Raw genomic sequence first — 12,212 nt, 5'->3', positions numbered from 1 at the left:
AGCAGTGTCCGGGTAGCACCCTGCACTTGGGGGGCCTCTGATCTCCTGGGAGACCCCGACAAGTGCCGTTCTGTCTGGGCCCTCTTGTGGAGACCAGTACTGAAAGGCGCCTGCCTGAGGTCTCCAATGCGAAGTGGGTAGATCCCAACACCTCGGGTACCTCAGGAAACAGCATATTAGAGTGAGGCTAGCTGTTTTGCTGTAATATGCAGATTTGCTAAAAATTGATCCTGCCCACAATGGGAAGAATTTACATCGCAACGTCTTGTGAGATCGGGTTAGATCTCGCAATGCGATGCAAGCAGGGTAGATCCCGGGCTTGGGGTCTCCCAGTTTTTATTGGCCACACTGCACCCCAGCGAGCTGCTTTTCGGGTGCAGGGTGACCATTGGATCGCGCCCAATGATTACACCTCAGAAACTGGACGCTTCTTTTTTGAAACTGTTGTAAAGAGTTATTTGGGCCGATGAAAGAATGAACAGCACAAAGCTATAGGCATTAACATGTCAGCTGTATTCTTCAATTCCAGGTTTCTACAAAGATTCTAGCTTCATTATCTCAAATGTCCTGTGAAAGTCTAGAATTTCTGTCTTGGTTCTGGGACTCTCTGCATCTGGAAGTTTTCCGAAACCACCTCTGCCAGCGCATAATCTGTCCTATATCTGAATCTGTCCTATATCTGACTACCAGATTTCCCTCGCCCAAACTGTCTGCCGCCTTTGAAGTCAGTATCCCAATCTGAACTGATGATTCGATCATCTGAGTGTGTTCTCTTGATAAATCTCTTGGCACTACGGTGTAATATTCCATCAGACAGAATCCACATGAAGTTTTCTTGATTTTGCCCAAACCTATGATGATTCGCTTAACATCACTTTTTGAGAATAGTTCATAGATCTGTCACTTGGTAGTGTAAAACGACAGATTCCCAACATAGAGGGTGCAGCTGTTATGTTAATAATTTGTCCTGCTCATGTTGGCTTCCCGATAGTGCTGGTCTCGATATTAGCTCAGCTCCACGTGAGAGTCACTGTGAGGGCGTTCAGCACCACAGATGTATTATTACGTATTATTTATCAATCCAAAACAAAGTTTGATTTGCATAGTGATCTTGATTGTAATACAAATTAGAACTACTATAAGTAGTATGGATTATTGTACATAGATATTTTTAGTGAATGGTGTTAGATACAGTCTTCACCCTTTAAAATATTTATGGTTAAAATATTTGTAAAACAATAAAATCAGTCTGTTTGTCCCTGTTCTAGTGTCCGAAGGGAAATGGAGAGTGAACTGGAAGCCATGCACCAGACCATTCAGGACCTGGAAGTAGCCAGTGATTCATTGTACCTCCCTGATCCAGACACCAAAATATTCATCATCAATAGAAATCTAACTAGAAAAACTGGTTATATGAATACAAGGCAGTAAGTGTCAAACATTATTCTTAGATTCTCAAGAATTAACAGTTGCAATTTGTGACGCTATTTTATATATATGTGTGTCCATTATGTGACGTTACTGACACAAACCATGTGCGTGTCATGATTATGAAGTTGCTCAAAGCTGATTTCACTTCAAACAAACAGTAGACACTGACACATCCAGGAAGCAGAGCTTTGGCCAGACAGAGAATCACTTGAAACCATAAAGCAACATGGAAACAAGTCATTGTTTACGAGTCTGTGCCAGTGCTTTTTTAAACGTAAGCCTTCTAGTCTAATTTAGTCTAATTTAACTTGCATGCTATTTTCCATATATGTTCAATCGACTACCTATATTCCCCAATAGTTCAGGCCCTTTTCTTGGCCAGATATTCCCACATGCTCTATTTTTTCTTGGGTAAAGCAATTGTTGATTTTCCTTACAACCTGTTATAGCCTGAATTGGTTGATCCTTTTAACCACAATCAGTCGATCTGATTTTTCTGGTCGATCATTAAGCAGAATCATAGAATCACTACAGTGCAGAAGGAGGCCATAGGGCCCATTTAACCTGCACCAACCCTCTTGAAAGAACACTACATAGGCCCATAATCCACACCTTTGGTATCCCCGTAACCCAATACTTCTGGACACGAAGGAGCAATTTAGCATGGCCAGTCCACCTAACCTGCAAATCTTTGGAATGTGGGAGGAAACAGGAGCACCAGGAGGAAACCCGAGCAGACATTGGGAGAATGTACAAACTCCACACAAACAGTGACTCAAGGCTGGAATTGAACCCGGATCCCTTGAGCTGTGAGGCAGCAGTGCTAACCACTGTGTCACCATGCTGCCCATTATATCCGTTGGTATATGTGATGGTCTTGATTATTTTGTACAAACCCTCAACTGTAATGAGAATACCAAAAATATTTTTTTTTAAATCTAAAGTATCCAATTATTTTTTTCCAATAAAGGGGCAATTTAGCATGGCCAAATCCACCTAACCTGCACCTCTTTGGGTTGTGGGGATGAAACCCACGCAGACATGGTGAAAATGTGCAAGCTCTACATGGACAGTGACCCAGGGCTAGGATTCAAACCCAGGTCCTCGGCGTCGCATCCCAGTGCTAACCACTGCGCCACATGCCACCCCCCAAAACTATTTTATCCATTTTCAATTGATTTCTGAGATCAGTTTGTATTTATTTTTCAATCTGTCTCATTTTTAACTTCAACTATTGTCCTTTTTAAATAATAGCATAGAAATTGCAGTTTCTCAGTTGGTTATTCTAATATTTTCAAGTAAGATTGGTTTACTTTAAACAGCAAGTCCTCATTAGTTGATACAACCCTCACCTGTTTCTTTTCAGCCTTATTTGCCAACTTGCCATAAATGATGATAACTATTTCTTGTAGGACCTCTTGGTTCTCCTGTGGTAACAATTTGCTTGTGGTGCTACATTGGAATGTGACATTGTGTTTCTCGGTAGTTTTTCAATTATATAATGAATAGCAATCTTCCTCTACTATTATTGCACATCATGTGGAAAGTATGAAAGCATGGACTGTATTTACCAGAATTCTAACTTCCAAAGGTTTTGCCTAAATTTCTTTCCATTTTAACTTGCACTGCATCCAGTCTCCCTTGCGAGGCCACTCTTAGTGTCTCTGATCTTGTACATTTCTCCTGCATGTTCCTTAATTCTTTCTGAACTATTATACCGTTCTGTTATTTTAAAGTTGAGATCCAGAAGACATTTTTCTATAGCCTTATTTCTCACTCCAGTGGGTGGATACAATCATTGAGTTGCAATGTTGTAATCAGTTCTCTGCTGGTTGCTTGGTGCTGAGGAATATAACTCAGTTTGTGTTTTCCAATTATCTGCATCAAGCATTTCTAGGTCATTTACAGCACAGCAAGATAAGTTAAAGCTTCATCTACTTTGCTTCAATAATGTGTCTCCACTCAGTAGACTGCCTTTGCACATTTCCCTCCATGTCTGCGTGGGTTTCCTCCGGGTATTCCGATTTCCTCCCACAGCCCAAAGATATGCAGATTAGGTGGATTGGCCATGCTAATTTGTCCCTGAGTGTCCAAAAGGCTGGATGGGGTTACGGGGATAGGGTACTGGTGTAGGCCTAGGTAGGGTGCTCTTTTGGAGGGTCGGTGCAGATGGGCCGAATGGCTTCCTTCTGCACTGTAGGGATTCTATGATTCTAGAGTGTTCTTTACTGTTTGAATGTGATTCTTTCTATTTCTATCAGCCAGTCTATTTGATTGAGGGTGCAAAAGATTGCCAAAATATAAGCCCATTGAGTACAGAGTTGTAGGAGCTTAGTTTCAGCTCATGTTGACCGTTACAGGCTCTCGAGAAAGGAGCCTGTCATTCTTTGCATTGAATCCAAACCTAGGTTCCATTGATACAAAGGAGGCAGTATGTTAATACACTGTATCATACAAACCCAAATGGAAGACCTTCTCTTAACCTTCGACCAAGACTATTATTTACTTGATTGTTTGGTTGATTGAGACTTACATCCACTTTTCTCCTCTCACTCCTGAAAAAGCCCATGCTTTTTCTAGCCTCTCTCACAGATATTTGTTTGTATCCTTTCACATTCTGTCAGAGTTTCCTGTTTATATGTGATAAATGCACTGCTGTATCTAATTCAGTGCATTAAGGTGTTTCAAGCAGCATTTCTATTAGCTTTCATTCAATTAGAATGTTTTTGTTTTCCCAAAATAGCCATGGAAACAATTAAATGTGCATCGACTGTGATCCACTGAAACCTGTAGTTCCAGAAATGACCATCATGAAGTCGGTTGCAAACTAATCTGTGGTAGGGCCAATAACTGTTAGAAAAATACAAGGCAGTGCACAGTTCTGTTTTTAATAATCTGTCTTAATTGGGTTCCAGTAAAACAAGATTAGTATCATCTACCTGGGAAAGACATTATTACTTTACCCAGGGTGGGAACCTGATGCGGCAAGCTCGAGGGGATGTTGCAGGAGGTCTTGTCATGGATTTGGACAACTGTACAGTTATGGCTGTGGATTGTGAGGACCGAAGATACTGCTTTCAAATCACTGCCTTTGATGGGAAGAAGTAAGTATTGTCCAAATCGGCGATAAGCTTAATTCATTGCATAACTTCAAACAATGTATTGTCCTGCATCTTGCAGATGCTGTTCATGTTTTGGAAAATGGTAAATACATTAGTTAAGCGAAAGGATGGGAAACCTTGGGGGCTGACATGTTACATAAGAGGATCCTGAGGGAGGCAAGGGAAAAAATTGCAGAGACTCTAGCAATTATATTTGAGGTGTGAACGTGTGCTGGTTGTCTGGCGAGTGGCCACTTAGTACCCATCTTTCAAAAAGGGAAATAGTAATTCAAGTTAATTCTAGGTTGGTTAGCTTAACAGCAGTGATTGGGGATTTTTATAACTATTTTATTAAGTAAGAAATTATCATTAGGAAATGGTAAAAACCATCATGGGGACATTTGTGCTTGGCAGACTGCACAGAATTCTTTGAGGAGGTATCAGACATGCTAGATAAGGGGAATGAATTGGATACAATACAGGGGCATAGGTGTAAAGTAATTAGTTGAAGAATTACTGGGAAGTTGAGCAATTATTTTACCTGCAGGATGGATGGGCCTGGAACGTACAGCCTGAAAGGATGGTAAAGGCAGAAGGCTTCTTTAGATTTCAAAAACACTGGAAATGCACTTGAGGTTCAATAATCTACAAGGCTATATACCAAAATAAGGAAGGTAGATTAGACTGGAAAGGTCTTTTTTAGTTAGCGCTGAATGACCCCACATGTCTCAAAGAAAATAAACCTAGCCTGTCCAATATTTCAACGTTGCTAAAATTTTCCATTCCTGTCAACACCCTCATAACTCTTCTCTTGCACCTCTAGTATGAGGATATGCTTTCTGTTAAGCAGTGGCCAGGACTGTTTGCTGTACTCTGGCTGTAGTCTGACTAGGGTTTATACAATTCCAGCATAACCTCCCTATTCTTGGGCTCGGCCAGTAAAGTGTCCTGTGTGCTTTCTGGACCACCGTATCTACTTGGCCTGCTTCCTTCATAGATCTATGAAATAGGAGTAGAAGTAGGCCATTTGGCCCCTCGAGGCTGCTCCACCATTCATTAAGATCATGGCTGATCTGTTTGTTTTGGGTTCCACATTTCCATCTACCTACAATATTTGATTTCCTTGCCTAACAAGAATATATCTACCTCAAAAATATTCAGTGATCCCAGGGCAGCATGGTGGCGCAGTAGTTAGCACTGCTGCCTCACGGTGCCGAGGTCCGAGATTCGATCCCGGCTCTGGGTCACTGTCCGTGTGGCGTTTGCACATTCTCTCCGTGTTTGCGTAGGTTTCGCCCCTACAAGCCAAAGATGTGCAGGTTAGGTGGATTGACCACGCTAAATTGCCCCTTAATTGGAAAAAATGAATTGGGTACTCTAAATTTATTTTAAAAATATTCCGTGATCCCACCTCCACCACCTTCTGGGGTAGAAAGTTCCAAAGTCGTACAACCATCTGAGAGAAAGCAATTCTCCTAATTTCTGCCCTAATTTTAAAACACTGCCCCCTAGTTCTGGACTCACCCACAAGAGGAAACGTCCTTTCCACGTCCACCATTCGGGATCATATGTACTTCAATCAAGTCACCCCATATTCTTCCAAACTCTAGTGGAAACAAGCCCAGTCTGTCCAAACTATCCTCATAAGCCAACCCGCTCATTCCAGGTATCAATCCAGTAAATCTCTGAACCGCCTCCAATGCATTTACATCCTTCCTTAAATAAGGAGACCATCACTGCACATATTCGAGATGCGGTCTCACCAATGCCCTATATAACTGAAGCATACCGTCCTTCCTTTATAAGAGCAAGATAATATGGATGCTAGAAATCTGAAATAAAACAGAAAATGCATTAGGACTGGCAGCACCTGTGGGGAGAGAAACAAAATTTTTTTTTTTAAATTAAATATTTTATTGAAAATTTTTGGTCAACCAACACAGTACATTGTGCATCCTTTACACAATATTATAACAACACAAATAACAATGACCTATTTTATAAACAAAAAATGAATAAATAATAAATAACAAAAATGAAAACTAGCCCTAATTGGCAACTGCCTTGTCACAAGTAACACTCTCCAAAAATATAATTTAACAGTCCAATATATAATTATCTGTAGCAACGACCTATACATACTATACAGTATATATTAACAACCCTGAGAGTCCTTCTGGTCGTCCCCCCCGCTCCTGGGCTGCTGCTGCTGCCTTCTTTTTCCTATTCCGTCTATCTTTCTGCGAGGTATTCGACGAACGGTTGCCACCGCCTGGTGAACCCTTGAGCCGACCCCCTTAGGACGAACTTAATCCGCTCTAGCTTTATAAACCCCGCCATGTCATTTATCCAGGTCTCCACCCCCGGGGGCTTGGCTTCTTTCCACATTAGCAATATCCTGCGCCGGGCTACTAGGGACGCAAAGGCCAAAACATCGGCCTCTCTCGCCTCCTGCACTCCCGGCTCTTGTGCAACCCCAAATATAGCCAACCCCCAGCTTGGTTCGACCCGGACTCCTACTACTTTTGAAAGCACCTTTGTCACCCCCATCCAAAACCCCTGTAGTGCCGGGCATGACCAAAACATATGGGTATGATTCGCTGGGCTTCTCGAGCACCTCGCACACCTATCCTCCACCCCAAAAAATTTACTGAGCCGTGCTCCAGTCATATGTGCCCTGTGTAATACCTTAAACTGAATCAGGCTTAGCCTGGCACACGAGGACGACGAGTTTACCTTGCTTAGGGCATCTGCCCACAGCCCCTCATCGATCTCCTCCCCCAGCTCTTCTTCCCATTTCCCTTTTAGTTCATCTACCATAGTCTCCCCTTCGTCCCTCATTTCCCTATATATATCTGACACCTTACCATCCCCCACCCATGTCTTTGAGATCACTCTGTCCTGCACCTCTTGTGTCGGGAGCTGCGGGAATTCCCTCACCTGTTGCCTCGCAAAAGCCCTCAGTTGCATATACCTGAATGCATTCCCTTGGGGCAACCCATATTTCTCGGTCAGCGCTCCCAGACTCGCGAACTTCCCATCCACAAACAGATCTTTCAGTTGCGTTATTCCTGCTCTTTGCCACATTCCATATCCCCCATCCATTCCCCCCGGGGCAAACCTATGGTTGTTTCTTATCGGGGACCCCCCCAAGGCTCCAGTCTTTCCCCTATGCCGTCTCCACTGTCCCCAAATCTTCAGTGTAGCCACCACCACCGGGCTTGTGGTGTAGTTCCTCGGTGAGAACGGCAATGGGGCTGTCACCATAGCCTGTAGGCTAGTCCCCCTACAGGACGCCCTCTCTAATCTCTTCCACGCCGCTCCCTCCTCCTCTCCCATCCACTTACTCACCATTGAAATATTAGCGGCCCAATAATACTCACTTAGGCTCGGTAGTGCCAGCCCCCCCCCTATCCCTGCTACGCTGTAAGAATCCCTTCCTCACTCTCGGGGTCTTCCCGGCCCACACAAAACCCATGATGCTCTTTTCAATCCTTTTAAAAAAAGCCTTTGTGATCACCACCGGGAGGCACTGAAACACAAAGAGGAATCTCGGGAGGACCACCATCTTAACCGCCTGCACCCTCCCTGCCATTGACAGGGATACCATATCCCATCTCTTGAAATCCTCCTCCATCTGTTCCACCAACCGCGTTAAATTTAACCTATGCAATGTGCCCCAATTCTTAGCTATCTGGATCCCCAGGTAACGAAAGTCCCTTGTTACCTTCCTCAACGGTAGGCCCTCTATTTCTCTACTCTGCTCCCCTGGATGCACCACAAACAACTCACTTTTCCCCATGTTCAATTTATACCCTGAAAAATCCCCAAACTCCCCAAGTATCCGCATTATTTCTGGCATCCCCTCCGCCGGATCCGCCACGTATAGTAGCAAATCGTCCGCATACAAAGATACCCGGTGCTCTTCTCCTCCCCTAAGTACTCCCCTCCACTTCTTGGAACCCCTCAACGCTATCGCCAGGGGCTCAATCGCCAGTGCAAACAATAATGGGGACAGAGGGCATCCCTGCCTTGTCCCTCTATGGAGCCGAAAATATGCAGATCCCCGTCCATTCGCGACCACGCTCGCCACTGGGGCCCTATACAACAGCTGCACCCATCTAACATACCCCTCTCCAAAACCAAATCTCCTCAACACCTCCCACAAATAATCCCACTCCACTCTATCAAATGCTTTCTCGGCATCCATCGCCACTACTATCTCCGTTTCTCCCTCTGGTGGGGCCATCATCATTACCCCTAACAACCTCCGTATATTCGTGTTCAGCTGTCTCCCCTTCACAAACCCAGTTTGGTACTCGTGGACCACCCCCGGGACACATTCCTCTATTCTCATTGCCATTACCTTGGCCAGGACCTTGGCATCTACATTTAGGAGGGAAATACCTTCTTTAAGAGAAGCGATATCGTTGCTTCAGACATAGTCGGGGGCAGTTGTCCCCTTTCCTTTGCCTCATTAAAGGTCCTCGTCAGTACCGGGGCGAGCAAGTCCACATATTTTCTATAGAATTCGACTGGGAATCCATCCGGTCCCGGGGCCTTTCCCGCCTGCATGCTCCTAATTCCTTTCACCACTTCTTCTACCTCGATCTGTGCTCCCAGTCCCACCCTTTCCTGCTCTTCCACCTTGGGAAATTCCAGCCGATCCAAGAAGCCCATCATTCTCTCCCTCCCATCCGGGGGTTGAGCTTCATATAATTTTTTATAAAATGTCTTGAACACTCCATTCACTCTCTCCGCTCCCCGCTCCATCTCTCCTTCCTCATCCCTCACTTCCCCCTATTTCCCTCGCTGCTCCCCTTTTCCTCAATTGGTGTGCCAGCAACCTGCTCGCCTTCTCCCCATATTCGTACTGTACACCCTGTGCCTTCCTCCATTGTGCCTCTGCAGTGCCTGTAGTCAGCAAGTCAAATTCTACATGTAGCCTTTGCCTTTCCCTGTACAGTCCCTCCTCCGGTGCTTCCGCATATTGTCTGTCCACCCTCAAAAGTTCTTGCAGCAACCGCTCCCGTTCCTTACTCTCCTGCTTCCCTTTATGTGCCCTTATTGATATCAGCTCCCCTCTAACCACCGCCTTCAACGCCTCCCAGACCACTCCCACCTGGACCTCCCCATTATCATTGAGTTCCAAGTATTTTTCAATGCACCCCCTCACCCTTAGACACACCCCCTCATCTGCCATTAGTCCCATGTCCATTCTCCAGGGTGGGCGCCCTCCTGTTTCCTCCCCTATCTCCAAGTCCACCCAGTGTGGAGCGTGATCCGAAATGGCTATAGCCGTATACTCCGTTCCCCTCACCTTCGGGATCAATGCCCTACCCAGCACAAAAAAGTCTATTCGCGAGTAGACTTTATGGACATAGGAGAAAAACGAGAACTCCTTACTCCTAGGTCTGCTAAATCTCCACGGGTCTACACCTCCCATCTGCTCCATAAAATCTTTAAGTACCTTGGCTGCTGCCGGCCTCCTTCCAGTCCTGGACTTCGACCTATCCAGCCCTGGTTCCAACACCGTATTAAAATCTCCCCCCATTATCAGCTTTCCCATCTCTAGGTCCGGAATGCGTCCTAGCATCCGCCTCATAAAATTGGCATCATCCCAGTTCGGGGCATATACGTTTACCAAAACCACCGTCTCCCCTGTAGTTTGCCACTCACCATCACGTATCTGCCCCCATTATCCGCCACTATAGTCTTTGCCTCGAACATTACCCGCTTCCCCACTAATATAGCCACCCCCCTGTTTTTCGCATCTAGCCCCGAATGGAACACCTGCCCCACCCATCCTTTGCGTAGCCTAACCTGGTCTATCAGTTTCAGGTGTGTTTCCTGTAACATAACCACACCTGCCTTAAGTTTCTTAAGGTGTGCGAGTACCCGTGCCCTCTTTATCGGCCCGTTCAGCCCTCTCACGTTCCACGTGATCAGCCGAGTTGGGGGGCTTCCCACCCCCCACCCCCCCCCCCCTTGTCGATTAGCCATCACCTTTTTCCAGCTCCTCACCCGGTTCCCACGCAGCTGTATCTCCCCCAGGCGGTGCCCCCCCGCCCATCCTCTCCCATACCAGCTCCCCCCTCTCCCCAGCAGCAGCAACCCAGTAATTCCCCCCCTCCCTCCCCCCCCCGCTAGATCCCCCGCTAGCGTAATTACTCCCCCCATGTTGCTCCCAGAAGTCAGCAAAGTCTGGCTGACCTCGGCTTCCCCCCGTGACCTCGGCCCGCACCGTGCGACGCCCCCTCCTTCCTGCTTCTCTATTCCCGCCATGATTATCATAGCGCGGGAACCAAGCCCGCGCTTCTCCCTTGGCCCTGCCCCCAATGGCCAACGCCCCATCTCCTCCACCTCCCCTCCTCCCCCCATCACCACCTGTGGGAGAGAGAAAAGTTACCACATCGCAGGATTAGTACATAAAACCCCTCTTTGCCCCCCACATTCGCCCCACCACTTTGTTCGAACGTTCTTTTTAATAACCCGCTCATTCCAGTTTTTCATCCACAATAAAAGTCCACGCTTCATCCGCCGTCTCAAAGTAGTGGTGCCTCCCTCGATATGTGACCCACAGTCTTGCCGGTTGCAGCATTCCAAATTTTATCTTCTTTTTATGAAGCACCGCCTTGGCCCGATTAAAGCTCGCCCTCCTTCTCGCCACCTCCGCACTCCAGTCTTGATAAACGCGGATCACCGCGTTCTCCCATTTACTGCTCCGAGTTTTCTTCGCCCATCTAAGGACCATTTCTCTATCCTTAAAACGGAGGAATCTCACCACTATGGCTCTGGGAATTTCTCCTGCTCTCGGTCCTCGCGCCATCACTCGGTATGCTCCCTCCAACGGACCCGCCGGGGCCTCCGCTCCCATTAACGAGTGCAGCATCGTGCTCACATATGCCCCGACGTCCGCTCCCTCCACACCTTCAGGAAGACCAAGAATCCTCAGGTTGTTCCTCCTTGCGTTGTTTTCCAGTGCCTCCAACCTTTCCACACATCGTTTCTGATGTGCCTCCTGCGTCTCCGTCTTCACCACCAGGCCCTGTATATCGTCCTCATTCTCGGCTGCCTTTGCCTTCACGACCCGAAGCTCCCGCTCCTGGGTCTTTTGTTCCTCCTTTAGCCCTTCGATCGCCTGTAGTATCGGGGCCAACAGCTCTTTCTTCATTTCCTTTTTGATCTCTTCCACACAGCATTTCAAGAACTCTTGTTGTTCAGGGCCCCATGTTAAACTGCCACCTTCCGACGCCATCTTGGTTTTTGCTTGCCTTCCTTGCCGCTGTTCTAAAGGATCCACTGCAATCTGGCCGCTCTCTCCTCCTTTTTCCATCCGTATCCAGGGGGGATTCCCTTCTGGTTTACCGCACAGTGTTTTTAGCCGTCAAAATTGCCGTTGGGGCTCCTGTCAAGAGCCCAAAAGTCCGTTTCACAGGGAGCTGCCGAAACGTGCGACTCAGCTGGTCATCGCCGCACCCGGAAGTGAGAAACAAAATGAATGTTTTGAATTTGTATGACATTTCAGAGCTTATGTCTTATTCACAACATAACTTTCCTACCTATCTTTGTGTCATCTGCAAACTTGGTTACCATGTCTTCACTCCCCTCATCTAAATAATTGATGCAAATTGTAGAAAGTTGAGGCCTCTAAAAATAATCTTTTTTTTTAAATTAGTG

At 46.3% G+C, this 12,212-nt stretch overlaps 1 protein-coding gene and 1 pseudogene across 3 annotated transcripts in view; one reads left to right on the top strand and one right to left on the bottom strand.

The window, feature by feature from the left end:
- appl1 (adaptor protein, phosphotyrosine interaction, PH domain and leucine zipper containing 1) overlaps positions 1-12,212 on the top strand; it is a 106,845-nt gene that overhangs the window by 41,563 nt on the left and 53,070 nt on the right. For all 3 annotated transcript variants that reach the window (XM_072472441.1, XM_072472440.1, XM_072472442.1), the window contains 2 exons: positions 1,269-1,427; positions 4,347-4,535. In XM_072472441.1, coding sequence (XP_072328542.1) covers positions 1,269-1,427; positions 4,347-4,535 — 348 coding nt within the window. The remainder of the gene's footprint in view (positions 1-1,268; positions 1,428-4,346; positions 4,536-12,212) is intronic.
- LOC140387780 (nuclear cap-binding protein subunit 2-like) lies at positions 578-1,070 on the bottom strand (annotated as a pseudogene).

Source organism: Scyliorhinus torazame, chromosome 13, assembly GCF_047496885.1.
Source record: "Scyliorhinus torazame isolate Kashiwa2021f chromosome 13, sScyTor2.1, whole genome shotgun sequence".
NCBI classification, from domain to species: Eukaryota; Metazoa; Chordata; class Chondrichthyes; order Carcharhiniformes; family Scyliorhinidae; genus Scyliorhinus; species Scyliorhinus torazame.
This window is presented reverse-complemented; position numbering and strand designations above follow the sequence as displayed.